The sequence below is a fragment of the Hemiscyllium ocellatum genome, chromosome 1 (genome assembly GCF_020745735.1).
Source record: "Hemiscyllium ocellatum isolate sHemOce1 chromosome 1, sHemOce1.pat.X.cur, whole genome shotgun sequence".
NCBI lineage: Eukaryota > Metazoa > Chordata > Chondrichthyes > Orectolobiformes > Hemiscylliidae > Hemiscyllium > Hemiscyllium ocellatum.
The window spans coordinates 108,718,898-108,746,830 of NC_083401.1; the positions used below are offsets into that span (position 1 = coordinate 108,718,898).

The 27,933-nt window shown below is 38.1% G+C and overlaps 1 protein-coding gene across 3 annotated transcripts in view; it reads left to right on the top strand.

Moving 5' to 3' along the window:
- The window catches only part of arap2 (ArfGAP with RhoGAP domain, ankyrin repeat and PH domain 2), a 309,350-nt gene that overhangs the window by 144,274 nt on the left and 137,143 nt on the right, over positions 1-27,933 (top strand). For all 3 annotated transcript variants that reach the window (XM_060825023.1, XM_060825033.1, XM_060825042.1), the window contains exons 8-12: positions 6,602-6,722; positions 8,629-8,816; positions 14,649-14,755; positions 19,818-20,017; positions 23,379-23,464. In XM_060825023.1, coding sequence (XP_060681006.1) covers positions 6,602-6,722; positions 8,629-8,816; positions 14,649-14,755; positions 19,818-20,017; positions 23,379-23,464 — 702 coding nt within the window. The remainder of the gene's footprint in view (positions 1-6,601; positions 6,723-8,628; positions 8,817-14,648; positions 14,756-19,817; positions 20,018-23,378; positions 23,465-27,933) is intronic.

A 27,933-nucleotide genomic window follows, 5' to 3' on the forward strand; every position in this document is an offset into this window, starting at 1 on the left:
CAGAACTTGCTGTGATTTTTCTCTTTTCAAAAGGACATTTCCTCGTGTCCTTTTGCTAATAGTCTTAAATCTGTATTAATTAAACCATATGTCACTGGAAATGGGTTCTCTTTAATTATTCTCTCAAAAATCACAAAATGTTTTAACAATGTCTGTTAAGTGTCACATTATCTTTCTCTTTTAAGAAATGCAACCCCAATTTTTTCATTCTGTCTACATAACTGAAATCCAACATTCTTGATGGCATTGTCTTACATCTCCACAATATCCTCACCAGGACCTTGACATCTTTTCAAAAGCATAATGCCATTGATTCAGACAAAATTCACCAGCTGAGGCCTAACCAGTGTTCCTTTAGGTTTTATTAGCAATAGCTTCCTTGCTTATGTTGTCCTCCCTGTATTGCCTTGAAGACAAGTGGATCCTTGCAAACATTTGGAGAACAACACTGTACAATAGCACTCCAGTGTGGTTACAATACCCATACAATTATAGCAAGGTTCTTTTATTCTCATACTCCAGTGTCCTTACAATAAAGGTTAACGTGCCTTTGCTGTAGCTGTTTGCTGACTTTGTGTTCCTTGTTTTATGATTTTGTTTCAAAGTGAACTTTTTAGTAGCATTTAAAATTGCTTTACTGCAGAGGCCTAGTAAGGCTGCCTTTGGGTTGCTGGGCAAGAAACAACACACGAGGCAAAAAGTGAACTGAAGAAGCTAGGAGCAGAGGAAGGATGAATGTATTGTTAATGAGCCTGTATGAAGTGGGTGATTCTTTCATATGGTCACCATTACTGAGACAAATTTATTTTTATTTCCGGATTTATGAATTGAATTTGAATTCCAGCAGCTGGTGAGCTGGGATTTGAACCTGCTTCCCAGACCATTAAGCAGGGCCTCTGCATTGTATTAACCTCACACCACCAGCTCATTTCCTCCATTTTCCAGCCATTGTCATTAATTTGGATAGTATCTCTGATGTCTTCCACCAGGATGCATGTCCCTTTCCAAGGTAGTTGCTGTGTTTAGTGTCAGAGATGGAATTTCCACCCTCCTTCATCTCCCCACATTCAATAATGCCTGATTTATTTTTAATAAACTTTTGCTACAATATGTAGCTTTGTTCTGTGTAAACAGGTACATGCACCAGCTTCATTATTACTATCTAGTTTCTAGCTCATTAAGTCTGATCCCTACAATTCATTTTAACCTTTGAACTGTATCTCAGGTCTCCTTGATGTCTTGGGGGATATCTTTGTGTTTCCCAGTTGCTGTCAGTCGCAGATTAAGACTCATCTTCATATTGATTATGACTTCTCATGACTGAAGACCCAGTTTTCACCAGGCAGTTTTCTCAAACACCGACATCAGATTCCCCTGTTTTTAAGATGTCAAAATAATTCCTCATGAAAAAGATTGCAGCACTTCTGTAGTTTTGCCAGTAGATGTCTCCAAATACCACAAAATAAGCTTTTTGAGCACATATTGCTTCATATTAAATTTCATAAATGAGAAGACATTTGTGAAGCATTTCCACATTGTTCCTTGAGGTTAAATTTTCTTTATCGTTCACATTGATAATTCTAGGTGCATTCAGTAGGCTTTAAAAGCAAGTTTAATGAAATGTTCTTTTAATTTTGTTTTCTAAGTTCTCTTTTTAAGTCTTGGAACATTTAAAATGCTGTCAAAAAATAAGCAGTTGATTGTCACTTGGACATTTTAGAAGGTCAATTAATGAATTGTTGGAGAAGTGGTGAGATGGGAAGGATTACTTCTTTACCTGGACAAATGTATCTTCCTAGGGAGGTAACCAAATAGGATATCTAGTGACTATGGAAATGTTCTCAAGCTGCTGTTTTAGTGCTTGGATGATGACCTTATTAGAATGGCTAATCGAAAGAAAGGAGCAAATTAAAGAAACTAGATTGAATTTGTTTTTGTTAAAAATTTGCTGGATACATATGATGCAGAAGTAAATAATTGACATATGTTGGCAAAAGCAGAAACCAAAAAGTGCTATTGCATATTGGTGTTCATGTATGTAAATACATTAACAGACAACGGTTTACTCTGTTCTGGAAACAGCCAGATATCTTGTCATGATCTCAGATTGTTTTTGAAAAAACAAGTCATAGCCTTTCCTGGCTTTATACAGGTATAAAGCACCAGGATCTGTCTGGTTACTGATGTCATTCACTGAAGAACGCATCCAACTCCGCCCCCCCCCCTTTTCTGAATCATTCAGTATAAAGTAAGCAATAATTCAAGACTTCCAAATTAGAATAGAAAGAAATTGGATGGCTTTTGTGTTTTCTGCCATTTCAAGTCAAAATTAAATCTAAATCCATATTGCAGTTTGTTCACCTTGGTGAAGTTTTGTTTTCAATCTTGCCAGTGCTGAATTCTTGCTTCCTGAGATTACCTCGTTAAAAATCATACAACACCAGGTTATAGTCCAACTGGTTTAATTGGGAGCACACTAGCTTTCGCAGCGATGCTCCTTCATCAGGTGATTGTGGAGGGCTCGATCGTAACACAGAATTTATAGCAAAAATTTGCAGTGTGATGTAACTGAAATTATACATCGAAAAATTGATTTAAAGAAAAGTTTAGTGATTTACACATGAAAGAAGTGAAACTATCACTGTATTCTAACAGATGAAAGGCTTAACAGACAATCAATTTTTCAATGTATAATTTCAGTTACATCACACTGCAAATTTTTGCTATAAATTCTGTGTTACGATCGAGCCCTCCACTCTCACCTGATGAAGGAGCGTCGCTCCGAAAGCTAGTGTGCTTCCAATTAAGCCTGTTGGACTATAACCTGGTGTTGTGTGATTTTTAACTTGGTACACCCCAGTCCAACACCAGAATCTCCAAATTATGAGATTACCTCGGGAGCCTTGCTACTTATTGGTTTGCTTGCAATTAGATAATGCATGGAAACATTGAGCTGCAAACTCAAGCATGCTGTTATATACAGAATCAAGTTGCCATCAGTGTATGTAACATTGTACCACTTTGAAGTTTAATTGTTTATATTTGCTGCATTGCAGCCCTCTCAAAGTAGATTTGCTCAATGAAAATGCAGGGTTGAAGGTTGACATAATTTTTTTTTTGAACAATGATGGTTTGTAAGACTAACAGCAGTGATAATTATATTGAAGACTTGCAATGCAAGATGAAGTTGGTTACCTATCAATAACAATAATGCAAATTCAAAATATATTTGAAGAATTTTGCCTCAAGATGATCAAAGGTGATGAAAGGGACTACAGTGTATAATTGCAAGGATTTATTTTCCTTTAGATGCACAGCAACTGTAAAGCGAGGTTGCAATTTAAATTAAAGACCTTCTTTTGAATCCCTGTGGGCTGAGCTGTGAGAGATGTTAATTGTCTCTTTCTTCAGATGTAAACTGACCTCCATTTACAACAACTTTAAAAAGATATTTTAACATTTGCATTTTTTTTGTGTGTGTTTTGTCTCGACCAGTTAATAATATAGCTTACAAAGCAAATAATGTTTTTCTCTGCTAAAATAATGCAGCTATTTTCTCAATAGAACAGTGCTCGTGTCGCTTTATTGGATGGAGTGGAATGGAAAGTGACATGCTGAAAGTTTCTATAGCTTTGGGCACAGATTCCAGCATAATTAGCTGGAAAAGATTGTGAAAGATTTTTTAAAAAAAATTATAAATACACAAAACCACTTGCATTTGCCTTTACTATGATGCTTCACGCTTTTGTAAAGTGTAACACAGAAACACTGAGAAGCAAGCTTTTTCATTAGCTTCTTAGGAAGTTAAATATTTTGATAGAGAGTACAAGACTTAAGGTTTAAGATTTTTAGACTTAAACCAAACTAAATGGTTTAGGATAATGTTTAAGTCATTTTTGGTCATTTTAAATCTGGTTACTCATAGTCCTTCTTAAAGCAAAATGATCATTATTACTGATAAATCCTCTTTTTGTCTTGTATTAATAAAACTGGACAGACTTAAATACTCTTGAATGGAAGTGTTTGAAAAAACGAAATTATTCTATTCCATTATGTTGCCCATTTACTCTAGTTTATTAAAGATTTTACGTCTTATGAACCTAAAATTGGTTTACTAGAAACTTGAACTGTACCATAACTTCAAATCTGAGTACAGTTTCCTGATTGCATTGAAGTGCAGATACAAGGTATTGTAACGTCAAGAATAAAATAATTGAAGTAATAAATGCAAGTTTAGAGTCCAGCTGTTACTGAATATTTGCACATCAGTTTGCCTGCTGTAGATCTAAAACAGGCATTGTAATTATAGTTCGACGAAGGAATTACTTTGATTATATCTTGAGAAATGCATGAAGTGCTGACTCTTGAGTGAGCTTACGTGGGTAGTCTTGTTAAAGTAGGTCAGTGATAGGAGATTAATGGAAAAGAAAAACAAGAAAACAAATCGAGATATTACTTCTATCAAGGAAACTCTGAGTATATCCCTATAGAAATAACACAGCATCTATTAGGATTTATCTAAGCTTTTTTAAAAATTCAGAACAGGATAAAATAACCCATGACTGCCATTATGAAACTACATTTTTCTAACTTAAGACATTGACACATAATGAAACTTCTAAACTTGCACTAAGCATAAAAGTATTTCTGATTTCTGTTTCATTCATTCAAGAATTATGGATGTCACTGCCTGGGCTAATATTTCTTGCTCTGGAGTGGCTTGCTAAACTATTTCAGAGGGTCTTTAAAAGTCAAGCACTTTACTGAAATGTGTGTCTGGAGTCACACGTTGGCCAGGCTGGATAATGATGATAGATTTCCTTCCCTGAAGTGCATTAGTAAACCAGATAGGTTTTTGCACAATCAGCAATGGTTACATAGTTGCCATTGGGCTAGCTTTCAATTTCAGTTTTGTTTTACTACATTGGGCTAGTAATGTTACCTCTATGCTACTGCATTCCAGCAAATTATGTTAATCTACAATATATTTTACTTTACTTTTAGTTACATTTCCTAGATTGTTCTTGCAATAACCCTGGTGTTTCAGATGTATCAGTCACATGCCATATGATGTTGTATACTTTCAGTTCACTGTTGGCCTAATGATAGTTTATACAGAAAAAAACACTATGGTTATCATTCATGTGCCATTGTAGTTTTGACTGCTACTAATTCTAATATACTTTCATTTTGTATGCCTCTAATTCTTTCTTCTTTGCACCATCCCATAACTGAGAAATTTATAAACCGATGATTACAAGTTTTTCTAACCAAAAATAAAAGCCAGGATTGAAAAGTGAAATTTAAAAATAATCTCAGGAACAATGGTTTTGAAATAAATAGTTGGTATGTATAAAGAATGCCTTGTTGGTAAAATGCAATACATTGATTGAGCTATAAAGCTTTGATGTTGAAAATTGTAGTTAAAATCACCAGACTTTCTTCTCAGCTTATAGATACACATACGTTTCCTAAATGAATAACTCTGAAAAGAAAGATGTCGCAAATTTTGTCATGTTCCTGTGTTCATGTTAGCAAGATGCCCATCCAAAGGAGTAAAACTAAAGCTTATTAAGTTATAAAATATCACTGTTTCATTTCCTGGCTTTCTTAGATGGTCTTAGCCTCTTATAATTCTGATCATCTATAAAGCTGTTTTGTTTACTGCCATCGCAGGTAGCATATCTAGCTATGTTCAAGTAGACCTGCAACATTAGTTGAAAGGTTTTCTTGCATGTGAGAGTTGATGACAAGCTTTTGAGATCAAGCATAAACAATGTGAAACTTTGACAATGTTCCAACTTTCCTGGGAAATTAGTCTAACAGTGTAGTTGTAAACTTAATATCAAATGTTGTAATTACCATGTTATTGTAAGCATTTGCATCATAAATCACACATTGTTCAAAACTGATAATCTTAAAAACTCTTTAATATTACAACATGATTAATTGAGAACTCAACAATGAATATTACAAATCAATTTGGCAAGGAAAAACTCTTTAGAAATTTTGTGATTGATGTGATGGAGGGGAGGTGGCTGAAAATATTTCCCATCTGAAATCAGTGATTGCTTATCACACCTCCTTTATTGGGATAGAAATATAATTATATTGTAGATCATCAAGTAGGATGATACAGGCGTACTTTCATAAATTATAATTGGATGAAACAAGACATCTAATCAGTATGAGTTCTTTATAAAATAGACTTTAAATCCGGTTGGAAAATAATAGGCATAATTGAGTTTTAAATAAAGAGAAAGAAGCATTTTTCTAAATCAGATATTGAAATATAAACCAAAAACAAAAAGATTCAGAATTCTTCCAGATTATGATGAATTATAAAGTTTGACCTGTAGCTTTTTACTTTAAGAAAATGCTTAGTATTCACTTTATTAACACTTTGATTTGGTATTGGTTTCAGTAGACCAGTAGAGTATCCCAGGTGCTCCATTGAAGAGGTCAAATCTATATGATGAGAGTGTGCTGTCCAATGGATATTGTTTAGTAACTTCAATCTCAGTTTATAAATGTTCACTGTAAGTTAGAAAAGGCATAAACTAATAGCTTTCTTTTTTCATCTTCCTGTTCCTCATCAAAGGAAATGTACTCAAAAGGAATCATTCCACTCACTTCAATAATCAGAGTTCAAGAGTTAGGAGACAACAAGTTTGAGGTGGTTTCTTCCACCAGAACGTTTACTTTTAGGGTTGAAAAAGAAGGTAAGAAAGCAACATACCCGAGGATTGTGATTCAATTTATTATTGGAAATGATAGATCTGAAAATGTTCTCCCCTTTTGTGATTTATCCATTTCTTTACCACCTGTTAAGAGCCGATGGCTCAAAGTAATAAGCCAATGCAGGTCCCTACAGCAACCACTTCGCTCTCAATCAGAAACAACCCATCCATCAGTTGTCTTTATTTAATTTTGTCCTGTCCTCTATTTTATTCCTGAGTGAAACACTTGATGGTTTTTCCAAATGATCTGAGAGTCCCATGCAAGCACCATGTTAGAGTGTAAAGCAATCTCACTGCTTTTAAAAGTGTGATTCATTTTACTGATGCCTGTGAGGAATCTTGGATTTGTTATAATTTCAAGTCCATCAAAATACTATGTATACGAAGAATGAAAAAACTGGAAAACCTCAGCAGGTCATGTCACATCTTAGGAGAGAAACAGAGTTATGTTTCACTTTATAACCGTTCATGAAAACACTGCTCATCAATTCCAATAGAAGGTCATTGACCTGAAACCTTTGCTCTGCTACTGTCCACAGATGCAGTCTGACCTGTTGAGCTTTTTCCTGTTTCCCGTTTCAGAGCAGTTGCAGTTTTTTGCTCATGTATATTACATAGCGGTTTACAATATATTACATTTTGCAAATCAAAACTTTACTATGCAATTGGCAATGTCTGTTGGTGGAGGTTGCAGTTGAATTCTTAATCTTAGCCTCAGAATTGGGTACGGAATAGCCGAACATTCACGTCTTGACATCAGGACAGGCTGAAGTATTACATGGTACGAAGGTCACCTTGCTTGTTAAGTTGCCACATTGGCTGCATTTCCTGAATAATAATGTCGCAGTTTAACACAGAATTCCCTCGGTAGTACATCTTAAGCTCGTGACCTTAATTGAGCAGCATGTTGCATAACAACACTTTTAATTACATCTTAGCTTTAACATTACATTTGACACTTATGCTCTGAGCTTATCTTCCACCATTTATTTACTTTGAAACAGAGGAAAGTGAGCTTGAGCAGATTTGTGATTTTATAATCTCTGTTTAAACTTTTTGCATTAGATTGCTAACCACTCAAGCTTTTGTTTTGTTCGAAGTTTTACTTTGTTGTGTTGAACCATGAGGTGGAAAGATGGAATGAGGGAGGGGTGTTAACTTTTTTATTTGTAGAGCACAGATCAGATACTTGCTTTTGTATCAAATGGATACCATTAAAATTGATTCGCATTAATTTTGGAAAGCAATGCTATTTTCTCCAGTAGATGGAGCTAGATTGTCAGCAAATGTGCATGGAACAATCAGAAGCTAAAATGAAATTACAGAGAGAGCTACATTCGAGGGTGGGGAGTGGGGGAAAAAAGATTGAATTCAGGTATTTGTCTTCCGAGCAAGTTTAACTGTGAATTGACTTAGTAGCACACTCTTGATTGTGTTGAGGGTGGGGCCAGGGTAATATATGACTGATGGTGGAACACAACAAGGTTTCATTTGTGATTTCAAATATCAATGCTTCATTAAGGACCCTAAATGAGGACTGGTACATTCAAAAGGCTCTATTAAAAGAGAGACACAAGATAAATTGTTATGATGTTTCACAGAGGTGATTGATTGATTGTAAACCTGTCCAAGTTGATTTAAACTGTACCCTAGTGACCCTGGCTAAAATGTTAACATTCAAGTATTTCAAATGTAATAACCTTTGTAAAGAATTCCCAGTGTTAACCTGGGAGCTGAGCACTTGGTTTTTAATTCCTGTTGTCATCTCCACCTATTTTTATTTTAAGTACATAGTGTCTGATTGATAAATTCCAAAAAATAAAAACAAGGACTTTGGAATATTGTGATCGAATGAGACTGGTTGAATTCCTGTGATTTTCTTTGACAGGTGATAGAGAAGACTGGATGAATACACTTCTCACTGCACTAAGATCACAGTTTAACATATTTTCTCAATTGAATTCACGATGTGCTGTTACAGCTGATAAATTTGGTTATCTTGAGCTGAGAGGCTACAAAGCTCGCATCTTTGTTGTACTGCGAGGCAGCATCATTTGGCTGTATAAGAGTGAGCAGGTATGTCTCAATATTTTGTCTATTCCAGTTCTTTATAATTCACTACATCAGTCAACCAGTCCATTCAGCGCATCCAAAATGGTTCACTTGACTTGAAAACAAAATGGTGTCAAATAGTTTTCTGCTCTGTATGATCTTGAGAAGATAGTACTCTGGATGTCTGGACTCACTGTATCTGACAATTCTAAAAGCAATCAATCCAGGGAGGACATGCTTATACTTGAAGGTGCTTTCTCTCTGATGGTTGCTAAATGAAAATCTGGTTAAACTGCCTCTCTGGAATTTCTTGTGACAGAGAGAAAGAAAAACAGAAATCTTTGTGTTTCAAAATCAGACTCTGGAAACACAAAACATTAGTATGCAATTACAACAAATACTTATAAGAAGGACAATTGAATTTTGGCATGGCTAGGGAATTGGGATTCTTGGGAATTATTGGTGAGGCAATATCTGGAGGTTTTTTCCCTTTTATTTGAGGAAGAATTTGCTGGTATTGGAGGTTGTCCGAAAAAGATTGATTAGATTGAATCCTGAGCTCAAGGTGTGGACATTATCAAGAATTGGTAAACAGGTTAGGCTTTTATTCATTAGTTTTTTAAAAATATTGGAATATACATGATTCTGAGAGATTTGACAGGGTAATTGTTTTTACAATTGAGGGAATTCTCTCACTAGAGACCATATTAAACTTGTTTAAACATTGAGCTGTGAGGCAATCTTTACTCAGAGGTTCGTAAATATCAGGAATTCTGTATCCAAAGTGTGTGAAGGCTAGATCTCTGGAAGTACTTAAAAAGGGAAGTAGTTTTTTTAAATCTGGAGAGTTGAGCCTTGGGGCAAGTCGGCATGATTTTATTGAATAGTGGAATGGTGGAGCAGACTTGCGGGGCTAAAATGGCCTACTTCTGTTATGATTTCTTATGTTCCCACCACGTTAGACATATGGTTGCTGTTAGTGCCACATATCATCTAGTGACAGCACATAATTGCTGTGTAAATATGTGTAACCATCTAATCCGTGGACTAGTTTTTTGTGGTGAATGTTGAAGAGTTGACTTCTACAGAAGTAACCGTTTTGAGGGGTTGTTAGAATTTCTTGATTTAAATCCACATAGGGGAAAGATAAAAATAACATCTTGAGAGGAATCCAGAAGGGATTGTCACTCTGACAACTAACGAGGCCAAAATTATAGGCTACCTTTCAACTGTTGATAGTTCCATCATTCCAACCATCACTTGTTTCTCATGTTACTTTTTGTTCACTCTGAGGATGTGGGTGAGGCTGGCTAGGTCAGCATTTATTGCTCTCGGTGTCATTTCCTCTACACTGGGGAGACCGGATGCCAACTTGCAGAACATTTCAGAGTTCATCTCTAGGCCACACACACAAAACAACCCCACTGCCCTGTGGCCGAACACTTTAACTCCCCCTTTCACTCGACCAAGGACATGCAAGTACTAGACCTCCATCGCCAAACTCTAGCCACTTGATGCCTGGAGGAAGAACACCTCATCTTCTGCCGTGGGACCCTGCAACCACGCAGGATCAATGTGGATTTCACCAATTTCTTCATTTCCCAAACCCCACCTTATTCCAGATCCAATCTTCCAACTCAGCACCGCCCTTTTAAACAGTCCTACCTGTCCATCTTCCTTCCCACCTCCATCTACCTATCGCATTCCCAGCTACTTCCCCCAACCCCAGACCCACCCCTTCCCATTTATCTCTCAGCACCCTTGGGCCACCCCGTCATTGCTGATGAAGAGCTTATGCTCGAAACGTCAACTGTCTTGCTCCTTGGATGGTGTCTGACTTGCTGTGCTTTTCCAGCACCACACTTCTCAACTCTGATCTCCAGCATCTGCGATCCTCACTTTCTCCTCCATTTATTGGCCATCCTGAGTTCCTCTTGAGAAAGTGGTGGTGAGCTGTCGTCTGAAACTGCTGCAGTCTGTGTGCAGTAGGTAGACCAACAGGGGAGAGTGTGAATTCCAGGAGTTTGACCCAGTGACACTGCAAGGACAACAATGTATTTCCAAGTCAAGATGGTGAATGGTTCAGAGGAGAGCTAACAGGTGGTGTTGTGATGTTCCCCTGCAGTAACTGCCCTTGTCACTTCCAGAAGGAAGTGATCGGGGGATGGGAAGGTGTTGACTCATGATCTTTGATGAATTTCTGCCGTGCGTCTTGTAGATGGGACATGCTACAGCTACTGAACTGTGTGTAGAGAGCTTGTAGATATGCTGCTAATCAAGCGGGCTGCTTTGTACTGGATGGTGCCAACCTTCTGCACGGTGTTTTATCCTGACATGTGTCTCATATGTGACAGGCAAATATTAATTTGGCACCCAGCTTTGTGGGCAGGTTTCTGGAGAGATGTCCTGCTGAACAGGGTGATGTTGTGGTGGGACATCCTCTCCCTCTAGGACCACTGCTAGAGACCACAACACCCAGACTGCGCCAACTTAATCTGAGCTTCCACCCATGTCAGTGCAGTCTCAGTTTGACAGTTTGCACATGAATATTGGGAACAAGTCCATGCCCTCCTTCACTCCAACAGCTTGGGTGTCACCACCATTTCTCTATTGTCTCACACTCTATCTCTTCTCCTGGACCTGACTCTCACCAAGGCTCAGATGCAGCCACTCATTCTATTGCAGTCAAAACCTTCTCCCCCACCCGCTGTTACTCACCTCACACCCCGACCCCACTAACCCTGAGTGTCCCCTGTGCTGCCAATGTAGTCGTTCTTACCTTTAGCAAAGGTAACAGCTGTGCCGCCCATGTTCATCTCCCTGAATACCCGATTCCCTTTCATTCTAAGAGGAAAGCTGTCCACCACAACAGGACAGAAATGGTGGGCTTCTTGATATTTGGCTCTTTCCGCTTTCAGAGGAGAGGATCCTGACCCTAACTGCCCGAGTGCCTGACTGACCTTGTCCACATCCGTGAATGCTGTGGAAGGCTGCCCTTGACCAACTGTGCTAGGACCCCCATGACTTGAATGAGGACTGCTGACGATCATGACAAGCTTCCTGGCTTTGTAACTGTGCTCAACAGGAAGGTAACACTGAAGTGCTGTTAGCCTGGTATCTCTGGCAGAGAGGCAGAGTGCAAGAAAGGCAACGCATGGATGCTGTAAAAGTCCTGGTAAGCTCAGATCAGAAGTGAGTACCAAGAAAATCCAAGATGGTCCTGTCCATGAGCTCGGTGAATTTCCCTGAGCACCCAGTGTCCCTGTTGCTGGATTGCAATGATAGTTGCTATTGCACCCAGCGATGCAGCACTAAAGTGCAAAAGCATCCTTTAAACAGCATTGCAGATGTCCCTTGAGGGTTCTTCAATGCTGCCAATGATCAGATATCAGTGTTGGAGGAAGTGGTGTGTGGGTTGTTGGTTTTATGGCGAGTGCTCTGAGATGATTGTAACTGGCATCCAACGTGGCGGAGGGCCTTTGTAGGAACCAGTGAGTGGAATGTTGGTACCTAATTGCTTGCAAGAGGAAATAGGATGGGAACTTGCAAACTGATGAGGCAGGATGTGCAGTTAGTAAAATTGTTAATGACTCATAACCCCCCCCTTAATAGACAACTTCCTGCTGTCTAGTAAGAATCTTGCCTTGATACCTTGATCACACTTGTTGCATGATTATCTTAAATTTCTTGCCATCATTTACAACACTCAGGCCCTGATAATATTCCGCCCCTGGTAAAAATGTGTCTGCATTTCCTGAGATGAGATCTATCCTTTCACACTGGTATAGAAAGAGGGAAGTACTGCCTCTTTCTTGTCTTTCATTAAATTCTGAGTCAATGTAGTCTCTTTTCCAACTCAGTAGTGATATGATGGGCTATTTCCTGACTGTATGCCACATTTTCCTGTCCTGATTGGAAAGCAACTTAATCAGCCACCCTTGTCTGACATGTGAAACTCAAAACCACACAATATCAATGAGGCAAACAAAATTGACAGGAGGTAGAGAACTTTGAAACATAGTGAGGCATAACAGCTCTTCATATGAGTTCATGCAGAATTACAGAAAACCATGTAAATGTTTCAATTTCTTAATCCAAAATTCATAGGTCAACTTCTACATGATCATGATTTTTACACAGGTATATATGGTAAATCTTGAAGTGCACGGAGTTCGGAACATAGACATTCATCTATTTCTTAACCAATTATATTATATTTTGAATGGCAGTGATGACCACTTCACTAGGACTGTTACCTTAAATCACAGCATATAAAATGATCATGGTTTTGTATGACTTCAATATATAAGTTGATCTGCTTCTTCAACCATGACATGCTGTACTCACACTAGTAGTCAGACTCAAGTTGTTCTTCATGCAAGTGCATGTTTTATTAAACAGTACCCTATAACTGTCATCCGAGATCACAAATACAAGCTGCATTGCAGTTTTTTTTTGTTCATTTATAGAATGTGGACTATGCTAAGTAGGCCAGCATTTATAGCCTATCCCCATTTGTTAAGGGTCTGTTGAAGGTCAACCACATTGCTATAGTTCTGGAGTCACATGTAAGCTTGACCAGGTAAGGATGGCAGATTTCCTTCCCGAAGGGACATCGATCAAGCAATTGTTTTTTTTTTCCTGACAAGCAACAATGATTTCATAGTCACCATAGACTTTTGATTCCAAATTGTCATAGGGTCAGAGAAATGTACAGCGTGGAAACAGACCCTTCGGTCCAACCCATCCATGCCTATTCAACCTCTCCCTATAGCTCAAATCCTCCAACCATGACAACATCCTTGTAAATCTTTTCTGAACCCTTTCAAGTTTCACAGCATCTTTCCAATAGGAAGGAGACCAGAATTGCATGCAATATTCCAACAGTGGCCTAGCCAGTGTCCTGCACAGCCGGAACATGACCTCCCAACTCCTGTACTCCATACTCTGACCGATAAAGGAAAGCATATCAAATGCCTTCTTCACTATCCTATTTACCTGCAACTCCACTTTCAAGGAGCTATGAACCTGCACTGCATGGTGTCTTTGTTCAACAACACTCCCTAGGACCTTACCATTAAGTGTATAAGTCTTGCCAAGATTTGTTTTCCCAAAATGCAGCACCTCGCATTTATCTGAATTAAATACCATCTGCCACTTCTCGGCCCCATTAGCCCATCTGATCAAGATCCTGTTGTAATCTGAGGTAACCTTCTTCGTTGTCCACTACACCTCCAATTTTGGTGTCATCTGCAGTGGACAGCGGAGAAGGTTACCTCAGATTACAGCAGGATCTTGATCAGATGGGCCAATGGGCTGTGAAGTGGCAGGTGGAGTTTAATTCAGATAAATGTGAGTTGTTGTATTTTAGGAAAGCAAATCTTAGCAAGACTTATACACTCAATGTTTTTTAATTAATTCAAATTCCACCATCTGCCATGGCAAGATTTGAACCCAGATCGCAAGAACTTTACCTGGTCTCTGGATTGATAGTTTAGCAATAGGTCGTCACCTCTTTTGAAAGGTGCATGGGACTTCAAGATGTGTCCGGTATATGAGTCTGCTTAAGATGACTTTTCAAAATGGTAATCACTGCATCAAGCAGCACTTCATGTTTATATTGGGGATACAAGTTGATCTTCATCAGTGGAGTGATTTGTTTTCTTTGAAGGCTTCAAAGGTCAGTATAAATGCCAATATCTGTGGTCTGTCTTAATGTAACTTGCTAAAGAAAATTCATAGGATGCATCTGAATAAATGCCTTCAGAAACTAAAGTTCTTGTCTCGTTATACAACTGCTTGATAGCCATCAGATTACATTGGAAATGAAATATTAACTTTTTTTTCACTTTAAAGGATTTTAAAAGTGGAATTGGTATTACAATGGTTAACACAAATGTAGCAACAGTCAAAGATGCCGATCGTAAAAGCTTTGAATTATCTACTCCATTCCGAAATTTCAGGTAAATTCTTTATAAGTTACCCCAATTTCGACATTGATTTCATCCCTCTGTTACATGGTCTAATGGGATTAATGTTTGCAGTCTGTTCTACTGTATTGCTTTGAGAATTATGGACTGATAAAGGAGACCCCCTTTATTCTTTGATAGGATGTGTCTGTTGCTAACAAAGACAGCATTTCTTGCTGCTCCCTAATTGCCCTTTTGCTTAATGGCATATTGACCATGTCAGGGGGCAGGTGAGAAACGATCATATTGCTGTGGACTTGGAGTTGCCTTTTGGCCAAATCTTAAAGGATTGTAGACTTATGACCCACACACCGGAATTCCATAAACTTTTCGGAGCACCTTAGGTCTTATGCCATTACATTGTGTATTTTAACTTGCTCAAATCATACTCTGAATGTAGAGTAGATGTTTCCACTAGTAGGAGAAACCAGTGCCAAGGGCACAGCCTCAGAGTGAAGGGATGGTCCTTTAAAACTGAAATGAGGAGAAATTTCTTCAGCCAGAAGGTGGTTAATCTGTGGAACTGTAGAGGACCGTGACGGTCAAGTTGTTAAATGTACAGAGATAGCTTCTTGATTCGTAAGGGGATCAAGGATTACAGAGAGAACGAATTGAGAACCATATTGGTCATGATCAAATGGTGGAGCCGACCTAATGAGTCAAAAGGCCTAATTCTGCTCCTATATCATATGGTCTAAGTTAATTGCAATTTACTCCATTCCGCACACCTAAAGATACGCCAGTCAGTTGCATCAATACTGGGGAAATAGTACTCATCTAACTACAGTAACAACAATGTGGTTTATTTTTATTCTCTCGTAGAAGTTGGAGCAATATAATTATTTCAGGAGGAAAAATAAATTAACTACAGCTAAGATGGGTAAGAACTCCCAAAGCAGTGAAGTTCAAGAGCTGTGTATAAAAACATATTTGACATATTTATAAAAATAAATACAAAAGGGGATTGTGTGACACTTGTATTTTACCTACTGTCAAAGTAATGTGCATCGTGGGCTTTGAGGCTTCAGTGCCAATAGTAGCACAGCCATAATTGTGTATTCTGTAAAGTTAATAAAAATTGCCTGTAATTTTCAGAGCATAAACCAGAACTGGATGTTGTGACTAATCTATTTCTTTATCTTTGTTGTGCAGAAAAGTATGACTTTGACAGCTATATAGACATAACTATTCTTGCAGCATTAGTTGTCATATTTCTTTAATGACTTGCTTTTATTGACTTATGTTGGGACTAGAACAAATTGTTGCTAAAGAAAATGGACTGTTTTCGTGTGTGAGCAAGTTGTTTTCTTTTAAGTAATTGTATGAATTACATAATTTACAATCTTCCCCCCTTTAAACTCCACTTTGGACCATAGTCCATTTTGTTATACAATTCTGCATAGACCAAAAATGCAGACCCGTTATGCAACACATTGGTTTTATTTTGTACAGATTACGCATACATGCATATTTTATACGGATTTTATACTCAGAAACCTATTGAATTTCCTGAATTTATTTTTTTAAGAGAAGGAGCAGGAGGTAATCAGTAGTGAATATTAACTACACACTCAATAACTCAACGACAGATCATTAGAATACATTTTAAAAATCTGAGGAACTATGGGACTGCTTAATTAACACACTAAACATGCTCAATGGCACAGTTGATTATGGAAATGTGTTGCCTTCACAGCAACTACCCTTGAAAGCTGTGCACAAAGGTTCAATAATTCTATTGGGCTCCATAATGTATGTAATGAGAATGAAACTCCCTTACTACAGATTCGTATCATAATTTCCAATGTGTTAGATGCAGCTAAACTGAACTGAAATTTTGGATGTAAGTCCCTCAAAATATGTCAAGTTATGTGATTTCCAAAATATCGAAATAGCCAGTTGCTACAATAGAGACTTAAAGAATGCCGTACCTATTAAATACATATTCGTGGGAAGTGGACTAAGGCAGCAAAGCTCCATTTATTATCTGACTTTAGTTTCCCTAAGGGCAAAGGGGTCAACTCAGTAGTGTGGAGCTGGACTCACAAGGACATTCTGGTGATCTCTGATGGCAATTTTGCTGTGGAGTTTGGTTCCTAGAATACAAAATGCATCTTGATTGTCACTCTGGGTCAGAACTTTCACAGGAAATGGAGCCATAGCAGCTGGCTAAAAATAAAAGTCTAATTACTTCTGTCGACTTCCCAGGAGATGGAGTATTCCTCATGGATTCACAAAAATAATCTGGGAGCTGCCAGTCTGGTTAGCTTCGTAATCCCCACAAACTTGTAACTTCTATTGTTGACTGTCCTATCTTGCTCTAAAGTCTTCAGTTCAAGTCATTAATGGCCATAATAAACAGCAAGGGTCCCAGCACTGGTCACTGTAGTAAATCAATGGCCACAGGCTTCCAATTACAAGAACAATGCTTCACCTTTACTCTTTGTCTCCTGTCTGCACGCCAATTTTAGATCCACTTTGCCAACTTGTCTTGGATCCCATGGACTCTTAGCTTTTGGACCAGCTTCCATGTAGGATCTTGTCAAAGGCCTTACTAAAATCCATATAAACGACATCAACTACACTACCCTCATCTGTATAATTGGTCACATCTTTAACAAAAATAAACAATTCAATTAATCAGATAGGTACTTCCTCAATTAAATCTGTGCTGACTATCCCTAATCTATCCCTGCCTTTCCAAGTGTTGATTTATCCTGTCCCTCAGATTTTTTTTCCAATAATGTCTCCCCCACTGTTGTCAGATGAACTGATCTGTAATTACCTGGCCTCCTACTGCTGCCCTCTTGAACAAAAGAACCACATTAGCTATTCAACAGTCATGGTGCACTTTGCCTGTGGCCAGCCAAGTATTAAACATATCTGCCAGGGTCCCAGCACTCTCCTTCCTTGCCTCCCATAGGAATCCTGGGATAGATCTCATCAGGCCCTGGGGATTTATGCACCTTTATGCTCACTGTAACATCTAATACTTCCTCCTTATTAATCTTAACATGTTCCTCCCCATCTCAACTGAAATCCACAGCAACAATGTCTTTCTCCTTTGTAAATACAGATACAATGTATTTATTGAAGACCTCACTCTGTGCATAGATTGCCCCTTTCATTTCTAATAGGACTCCCTCATTCTCTAGTAATCATCTTACTCTTAACATACTTCTAAAATGCCTTGATGGGGTAGCCTGCAACATTTGTCTGGGGTTTGATTTTAAGAATTGAACTATATCAAGACGTTCCTTGACTAGTCGGAGGGATGTCTCTCCCAATTCTGGTATAATACCGGGATGTTAGTGAGGTGATATTACCAATTCGGCAAGGCTGGGTTTATTGTGATTTCTAGTGCCTGAGTGAATATCAGGTGGTCCGTTGCTTTTTTCTCCTTTTGTGAGACTTTTCAGTGATTGATACTTTGACATTTCAGATGGCAGTTACAAGTTAACTGCGTTATTGTAGGTCTGGAATCACATGGCTGTTTTCCTTCCTTAAAGGATATTAATGAATCAAATGAGTTTTTGCAACAGTTGACAATGGTTTCACGGTCTTCATTAGGACGTTGATGTTAGATTTGTTTCAATTAAATTTTCATCATCTCCAATGGTGGGATTTGAACTTGGGTCCCCAGAGTATTAAAAGCGCAGCAGGTCAGGCAGCATCCAAGGAGCAGGAGAATCAACGTTTCGGACGTAAGCCCTTCTTCAGGAATGTAGTGGGAGGAAGAGAGCTTCTTCAAGGAAGGCATCCTTGCAAGAGGCTTCGCAGTAGATTAAAATCAACTAGGAGAAAGTGAGGACTGCAGATGCTGGAGATAAGAGCTGAAAAATGTGTTGCTGGAAAAGCGCAGCAGGTCAGGCAGCATCCAAGGAGCAGGAGAATCAACGTTTCGGGCATAAGCCCTTCTTCAGGTTTCTGATCTCCAGCTTCTGCAGTCCTCACTTTCTCCCCAGATTATTGCCTGGGTTACTAATTACTGGCACAAGATCCTTTTTTTTCTAGTTTGTCTAGTAGGTAATTGGCTTTCTCCTTCAATTAGTCTTAGAGAAAAAAATAATTATATTATGTGCTTGATCATAATCTTAAAAAGCTTGTTTTCATATTGATACATAAATGAAGATGACAATTTCATAGGTGCATAAATAGAAAAGGTTTATAGGGAGATGGGCCAAATGCGGAAAGTGGGACTAGTTTAGTTTGGAAAACCTAGTTGACATGGACGAGTTGGACTGAAGGGTCTATTTCCATAATGTATGATTCTATGACTCTATAACTGTTACCAAAAGCCCACCTAGAACTTGGGCAATGTAAGATAACCTCAAAATGAAAGATAGGAATTAGAACTTGTTCATGAGAGCACTCTTTAAAATATGAGAGCTGAAATAATGAGAAAGGTCTTCAGCCAGAGAGTGGTGAATCTGTGGAATTCATTGCCACAGAAGGCTGGGGAGGCCAGGTCATTGAGTATATTTAAGACTGCGATAGATAGGTTCTTGAGTATCAAGGGTTACAGGGAGAAAGTGGGAGAATGGGATTGAGAAACTTATCAGATTGAATAGCAGAGCAGACTCGATGGGCTGAATGGCCTAAATTCTGATCCCATGTCTGATGGCTTTTCTGGTCTTATAACCTGGAGTAAGATAAGTCAGAAAGTAAATCTATTATACAGAGCCATCATAATAATGTTACTCAAAAAGATAATTTAATGCATGCTATAGAATTATTGTGTGGGCAGCATTATTTTAGGTAATTGTAACTTTTTCTTTAACTCCTTTAAGTATTAAAAAGTGAAGAGAAAGCAAATGAAATTTACTTAACATCCCAGATAACTAGTACCTAAATATTTTAACAACTTTATAAATACTTACAGAATGTTGATGTTATAAACGATGCATATATTGTTTTATGATAGCAAGTTGGTTATAAAATACTGCCAGTGTAAAATAGGTACTATTTTTCCCAGTTTCTTATCCAATGAGATTAATGTGGCATTGTACTATTAGACTAGATAATTAAAAATGAAATGGAAAAATCAATATTTCAGCTTCACAGCGGAATCTGAACGAGAGAAACAAGAATGGATTGAAGCTATCCGGGGATCGATAGCAGAAAGCCTGTCAGATTATGAAGTGGCAGAGAAGATCTGGTTCAACGAGTCTAACAGAAACTGTGCAGATTGCCGTGCTCCAGATCCTGAATGGGCGTCCATCAATCTCGGTGTTGTCATCTGCAAAAAATGTGCAGGTATGGGAAGAGGATAAAAGGAAGCTGCGCAAATCATAATGTCTTCTTTTGTGCTTTTGTAGGTATTCAAGTTTGCAGGCATTTCCTAACCCTCGAGTATGTTGTCTTCTGTGATTATGAATTAGCTAATGTGTGCTGCACGCAGTCTGAAGCTGCCAGCTAAGTAGCTTCCACATGTTGAAACTTAACTTGAGCCACTTTGGACTTGGAGATTTCTTTCTCTGTGAATATCTGATCGGCAACTAGGAGATGTTGTACTTATTCTTGATCCACCTTTGTGATGTCAGAATTGGTGATATTAGCCAATTATTACAAAGTCCCCAACACATTTCATACCTCCTCAGGGATACTGAACTAGTCCTCAACCATGTGCAGCAAAACATTGAGGCTTGGGTTAGTAAGTGACAACTAACATTGTGCCACAGAAGAGTCAGGCAGTGACTGTATCTAACAAGAGAGAAGCTGACATTTCTCTTTGACTTGCAAAGGGTAATACCATCACTGAATTTCTCACTATCAACATTATGGGGGCTGTTATTGACCAGAGACTGAACTAGATCAGCCTTATGAATACTGTGGCTACATGAACCCACCAAAGGTTGGGAATTTTATGGCGAATAACTCACCTCATGGCTCCCCAAAGCCTGTTCATCATCAACAAGGCACAAGTCAGGAATGTGCTGGAATACCCTTCACTTGGGTCAGTGTCCTGGAGTTCCATCCGTAAGAGCATTGTGGATCTACCTATCGCATAAATGGACTGCAGCAGTTCAAAAAGGCAGTTCTCAAAAGCAACTAGGGATGGGCAATAAATGCTGGCCAGTCAGTGATTCCCATGTCCTATGAGTGAAACATAAATAAATTTTATAAAAGTCCGATTTGGTCAGGCAAATGTATTTGCTAGGTATTTCTTTGAATGTGCTTCCAATGGATTATTTGTTGCAAACTAATCTAATCCTGGATGAATTGATGATGAGTGATCTGAGGTACACTCTGCAAATTCCTGGAAGTTATTTTTATGATAAAACATCCAATGATAGATTTTCTACCAGAAACATCAGCGTCATACCAGCAAAACTGGTTGAGCATGTGCACCAACTGGGGCCTGCAAATTAGTTCCATCAGAAGGACTTTCACCCTTCTCTTCTGCAGTCTTCATCACTGATTCATGATACCATCCATCAGAATAGCCCTCGTTCATAAAGCTGGTCAGGTTCAAACTGAGAGTCCACCAACTGCACTGGTTGAAGAAATTATGCTATTCTCTTTGGCCTGTTTGTAAAGATTTTTCATGTCAATTAAACAAAAATTAGTTTGTAAGATTATGCAGGTTGATGAATGATTTTGAGTTTGTGATTTTGAAGAGAACTTACTGAAAAGTTAAGCCGTAATCTAATTGGCTTGTTTTGGATAGTCAAAGCATCAATATTGCCTGAGAATGTCTGTCACCCTTGTTGAGCCTCTTGTCTGTATTGTGGCTGTTGATGTCTTGGGCAATTTGTTAGTTACGTTTTTCAGTTGTTACTATTTTTCTCCATTCCAAATAAGTTATTTTTTCTTTTTTTTCATCAAATATAGAAAACATTTTTCCTAAATTTTGTTTTTCTTTCTAATCATATTCCACCAAAAGTATTATCACAAAATCAGTTAACACAAAAGTCAATCATACAGCCAGTCCTTCAACGCTTTGCAAAAATGTAAAACATCCCAAAATTAAAATGTAACTTATGGCAAACACATTTTAAAAATTGCGCACAAAAATATCACATTTATCCTATTTGTAAACCTGCCACCAATAACTTTATCGTGGCTTCACAAATTGAGTAATGTGCCTAGACATGAGGATTGTTTTTCTAATGAAGTTGGAACATCTAATTTCATTTATTTGTTGAATAAAAATTGAGTTAACTCCACAAACATTTATTTAGTGGCATCATCACAGGTCTATTAATCTGGAGACCCACATCATATTCTGGGGATCTACATTCAAACCACACTACGGTAGATTATGGAACTAAGAGTCCACTGATGACCATAAAATCATTGTCAATTGTTGGGAAAAAAAACCCATCAGATTCACTAATACCCTTTAAGGATGGTGACTGCCATCTTCACCTGATCTGGCCTACATGTGACTCCAGAGGGATGGGCATCAAATGGTGGCCTATCCAGAGATGCTCACATCAAGTGAATGAATGAAATAAAGAAGCTTGATACCATCCAGCCAAAAGCAATTCACTTGATTGGTACAATTCCACAAATATTCACTCTCCCACTGACCACTGACACTCAAAAGTCATTGTCATGGAGAATTACAGCATGGAAACAGACCTTTCGGTCCAACTCACCCATGCTAACCAGATATACTAAAATTAATCTAGTCCCATTTGCTAGCACTTGGCCCATATCTCTCCAAACCCTTCCTATTCATATACCCATCCAGATACCTTTTAAATGTTTTAATTGTACCAGCCTCCACCACTTCCTCTGGCAGCTCATTCCATACACACACCACCCTCTGCATGAGAAAATATCACCTTGGGTCCCTTTTAAACCAAAACCTATATCCTCTGGTTCTGCACTCTCCCAACTTAGAGAAAAAAGATCCATTCCCCTCATGATTTTTTAAACCTTAATCAGGTCACCCTTCAGCCTTCGATGCTCCAGGGGAAACAGCCCCAGCTTATTTAGCCTCTCCCTAAACCTCAAATCTATCATAGTGGTGTATACTACCTACATGATAACCTGCAGAAATTCACCAAGGCTCCTTAGATAGCATCTTCCAAAAGCACAATCACTTCCATCTAGAACAGAAATGCCAGCACACAAATGAAACCATTGCCTCCAAGTTACCCTCTAAGTCACACACCTTCCTGACTTGGAGATATAACGCTATTCCTTCTGTGTCATTGGGTCAAACTCCTGGAACTTCTCCATGATAGAATTGTGGGTCTACTAACACCAAAATAATTGCCATTCTTCACCACCTTCTTGAGACAACTACAGATGGGCATTAAATGCTGGCACAGCCAATGCCTGTAAGTGAACAAAAAAAACCTCCATTACATGCACTACAAGTGGGTGGAATGTTAATTTCATTGCATCAAAAGCATAACTTCCTTTGGATTTGAAATTGAAAGATATTTGATCTGGCATAGGAATTTAAAATTAAATGCAGCCTTTTATATAAGCAAATGCACTCTCAAAATGAGAAAAACTTCTAATAAAATTACAGAGTTTTCGTCGTGAATTATAAAAATTCAAATTTACCATTTAACAAATTTGGAAGAAAAAAATATTTTTATTAATCTGCGTAAATAAATAATAACATGTATTTATATTTGTGTTTGAATAAAACCAGGTCAGCATCGATCACTGGGTTCAAATATTTCCAAAATTCGTAGTTTGAAGTTGGATACCAGTATTTGGAGTAATGAACTTGTTGAGGTAAGGAACTATCTCATAATAACAGATTTAATTAAACAAAAAAATCTTTTTATAGTTTAATTGGAAGCAGAATTGCTTTGGTCAAAATGCACTTGATCTTTTCAATTTTCCCACCTATTTTTAGTTGATCTTGAGCCTGTTATTTTTATGCTATATCCTCCAATCCCCTCTGTTCAGAAATCAGGAAACTAGACAATATAAATTTGCGCAAGCTTATGTACATTTTAAAACAAAACCAAGTGAAATGTAGTGAGAATTATGAGACACAAACTACCAAATAAGTACCAGTCTTCTCAAAGGAATTATATAGTCCCAAAAGTTCTCATTGGGAAAATCCAGGAAACGACAGGTTGAGCTACTTTCCCTTTCCTATCACCAAATCATCAGCCAAAGACCAATATCGACCAACCACCTTCATGGTACAAAAACAGAAATTACTGGAGAAACTCACCAGGTCAGGCAGCCTCTGTGGAGACATAAAGGAATTAATGTTGCAGGTCAGTCACCCTTCTAGAGAACTTTGGATCAACCACCTTCATGGTAAATGCAGGCTCATTATGTCAAACTGAATGGAGTCAAGCTCTACAGGCCTATCACTGTCCGTCTCCTAGCCTGATGACATGGCCTTTGAGCTGTGCCATTATCTCTCATGTAAACTCAACCATTTATTCTTATTGTCGGGTGTGGCAAGTGGGAATTCATTACCTTCTCTGAGCATGAAGTCTCGTAGCAAAGGATCAAGCATAGCTGAGTACAAAATTCTTGCTAGTTGCCTCCTATTGCCCTCCTAACACAGATGTAACAGTATTCCACCCTGCTAAATTCCAGAGCTGGGGGAGTTTATAGTTGTAGAGTCTTGGCCTGACCATTGAGGAACTCATAAATAAGAATTATAATTTTAAATTTGAATTTTAAAATTAAGAGTTTGCTAACTGGGAGCTAATGTAGGTGAGCGCTAACACAGGTAATGGGAGACAGTGTTTAACATATGAGTTAGGACATAGGCAGCAGCATATTTTCTGACTTCAAGTTTAGAGAGAATAAGACATGAAAGTCTAGCCAAGACTGCATTGAGATAGTCAAGCTGAGATATAAAGAGAAAAAAGCGCAGTATAGGATTTCAGTGGTAGATGATCGTCGGCCAGAGCAGACCTGGCATTGCTTGACAGAACGTGGGTAATCTCAGTAATCTTCATGATCTGTATGGTCTTAGTAACCTCTATGATTTTAGTGATCTTCATGATTTGACTGATCTTGGTGATTTTTATGATCCCTGATTACTTGGTGATCTGAGTTATCGCTAAGATCTTAGTGATCCCCGAGTTCTTGATGGTATATGCGATTCCTGAGGTCTTGGGTATCATTGTGTTTGTTGATGTTGTCTGTACTGTGAACACTTCTATCTACTTATTTATTAAAAGCACTTAGTCAAATGCGTTTTTTGGTGAAGTAGACAATGGGACACAGAATTCAGTTTGTGGTTCAACTCGATTTTATTAACAAAATACTTCTTAAAACACTATGCAAGCATTTCCCAAATTCCCACAGTATTTATTCTCTATCTAGCTCTACCAGTCTGAGAAATGATATTCAGGAGGCTGGAAAAACACAATAAGCCAGGTAGCATAAGGAGATGGAGAAGTCAATGTTTCGGGACTTCTCCACCTCCTGATGCTGCCTGGCTTGCTGTGTTCTTTCAGCTTCCTGCTTGCCTATTTTGGATTCCAGCATCTGCATTTTTATTTGTCTCTGAGAAAGAATATTACCTTGAATGTTCCATGTGTTTGAGCTGGGCCATTGAAATCTTTCTCTCTGATGTAGAGCTGGCTCTCATCCACAAAGGTGGGACTTGCAGGTCAGGGTGGATCTTCTCCTGGGTTATCTTGGGTTGCCACAGAGTTTTCTACAATGAGTCTTCCCTGGATCTTCACTGAGCCTTCACTGCGGGAGTGGCATCCAGATGTATGTTTTTATCCATCCTCATCCCTGACCTTCCAGAATGTTCTGTGACTTTTAGCCAATGAGGTCATGAGATGGGTTCAAATCATCCAATGGGATTGCATCAACACCCTTAACTGTTGCCATGCTTGGAGATGTAAAGTGCAAATACTCTAGACAAGATGCCAAAATGACTGATCAACACTTTTACTACACAGCCGTCAGGCTGATTGTGAATGTTTGTAATCTCTTTAATCTTGCTTATCACTGTTGTCTGTGGTCGATAGCTGCTGACCGCTGTTTAATTTAGTTTGGCCAATTTTCTGTCAGACCGATTTCTCCGGTTGTGGTTCAGTTTAGGGTATCCAATTTTGGACTTGAGGTCGCTTGACCGCTCAGAGGTCTTGGTGATCTTTGTGATTTCTGAGATCTGAGGATCTTAGATACCAGCTTCCTCTTTTGTAGATTCTGTTACAATTTCTATCCCTCTTTTCGCAGATCCAACTTAATTAATTGTTCTTGACAATCTGGGAATGCAATAGGGTCCAGCCTTATTTCAGCAAATTGTCAAAGACCTATAATATCTTTTCAGCAGTTGGCTAACTAAAGTGTTTTATAATTGCACTAACCTTGTATTTTGGAATGTGTTTTGATCCATTGTTAGTCTTTGCCACTGCAATTCATAGCTGTTGACTTAGATGTTACTTCCCAAAATGCATAGATATATTCAGCATTCTATGTAAATTCAATATTTACTTGAGTGTGTCAGTGACTGATAATAAATTGATTTTCATTCTTTTGCTCATACAATGTTTTACTGTGATTTACAGATGTGCTTCCTGAGCATTGTTTCCACAGTCAGGAAAAATTAAATTGAGTCTTTAGAAAGTTTCTAGGATTAGTTGTACGACCTTCGTGAAATATTAAGACTACTGACATAATGTTACTCATCCTTCCCAACTGATCTTGAGTTCCTCTGAAACCATTCTGTAGTCTGTTCACTAAAATGATGGCATATCCACTCTGACCAATTAGTGAGCATAATAATTAAGTAGTATAATTTAGAGAGACAAAGTGTTAATAATAGATCACTGAAGGTGACGATTGTAGATTTAGCTAGAAAGAAAGTGTCCAGCAGCACCCAAGAAGCACTTAATAAGTCATGCTATGTTTTAGTGTAATGATAACTTTATGGTCACAGCATGTCCCATGATTCACTGATTAGTGTCACATTTTACCTCAGCGCACAATTGTGTTGGTTTTCTGACTCATAAATGGAATTAATTTCACTTCAAAACATTAACAATGTAATATGTGGAAAAAGCTTGGAGAATTGCAATCTAATTCTTGCAGACTGGCTATGATTTGATACTTCAGCTCCATAATACTTTAAAGAAAATTGCTGGATGTTCAAAGCTTTGTGGAAACTCTGTTGAACTTTAGAAACAGAGGACAGGATACAACTCCAGAAGTCTCACCTGCACGTCTTGCAGATCCCATTTCTTAGGTAGAGGAAATGGAATAGGATGTGTCTTCCACATTAACAAAAGCTAAACTCAGCCTGGTCATTTGAACTCTGTGCTGAGTTGAAACAAACCCCATGTTCCCTACAGCAGAGGCCTTATCCTGCATTATATGCTTGAGATTTAAATGCTTATATAGTGCATATAAGATTTGTAGATCTGTAGAACTATCAACTTTTGTTATTTGAATCCTCAAAGCTTTAAGAAGTCAAAAAAAACTAATCTGCCTTTTATCATGATAGTGGTAAACACTGGTCTATCAATTTTCGATTTACGTCATCTGATTTCAATACTCAAGACCTTCTGGATCGCTATGAGTTTTAAAATAGAAGAAAAATTGAACCAAAATAGGTGCAGTGATCACAGGTTGAGGTAAATTCAAGAAACCAATATGGATTAAACTATTATTTATTCATTTTTAGGGACTGAGAATCACTGACTGGTCTGCATTTATTGCCTATCCCTAGCTGCCCTTGAAAAGATGGTAGTAAGCAATGTTCGTGAACTGGTGTGATCCATGTGCTATAGGTAGAACTGTTTGAACTGAATTATCATGCTTTCTAAAAACATTGGAATCAGGCAATTGAGTTGAGCATCAAGAAACTCTGATATCTTGTTTCATTTACACTGCATAATAATTTGCAAATATTAGGCATAAAATGTTGCCTGCTTGAAAAGACAATCAAACCAGGCTCAGGTGTGCAAAAATGAACAATATTTCAGTAACTGCTTAGCAGAGCAGCAGCAAGAAAGAAAAAATGATTCTTAATGATAAGGACTGGAAAGCTTTCTCCTTGTTTCCGTCTCATCATCTCAAATGTCAGCACTGAAGATAAAGCAAATTGGAGACATTTATTTGCGTAAAGCTTAAGAATTATACAAATTTGGCTCCGGCTGAAGACACAAGACATAAACTAAGCAGACATGGTCTCAGCTTTAAATAAAACAAATTGATTCTAAAAACTATTGAAACTGTATATTTTTATCTTCCTATTTACTTTGTATGAA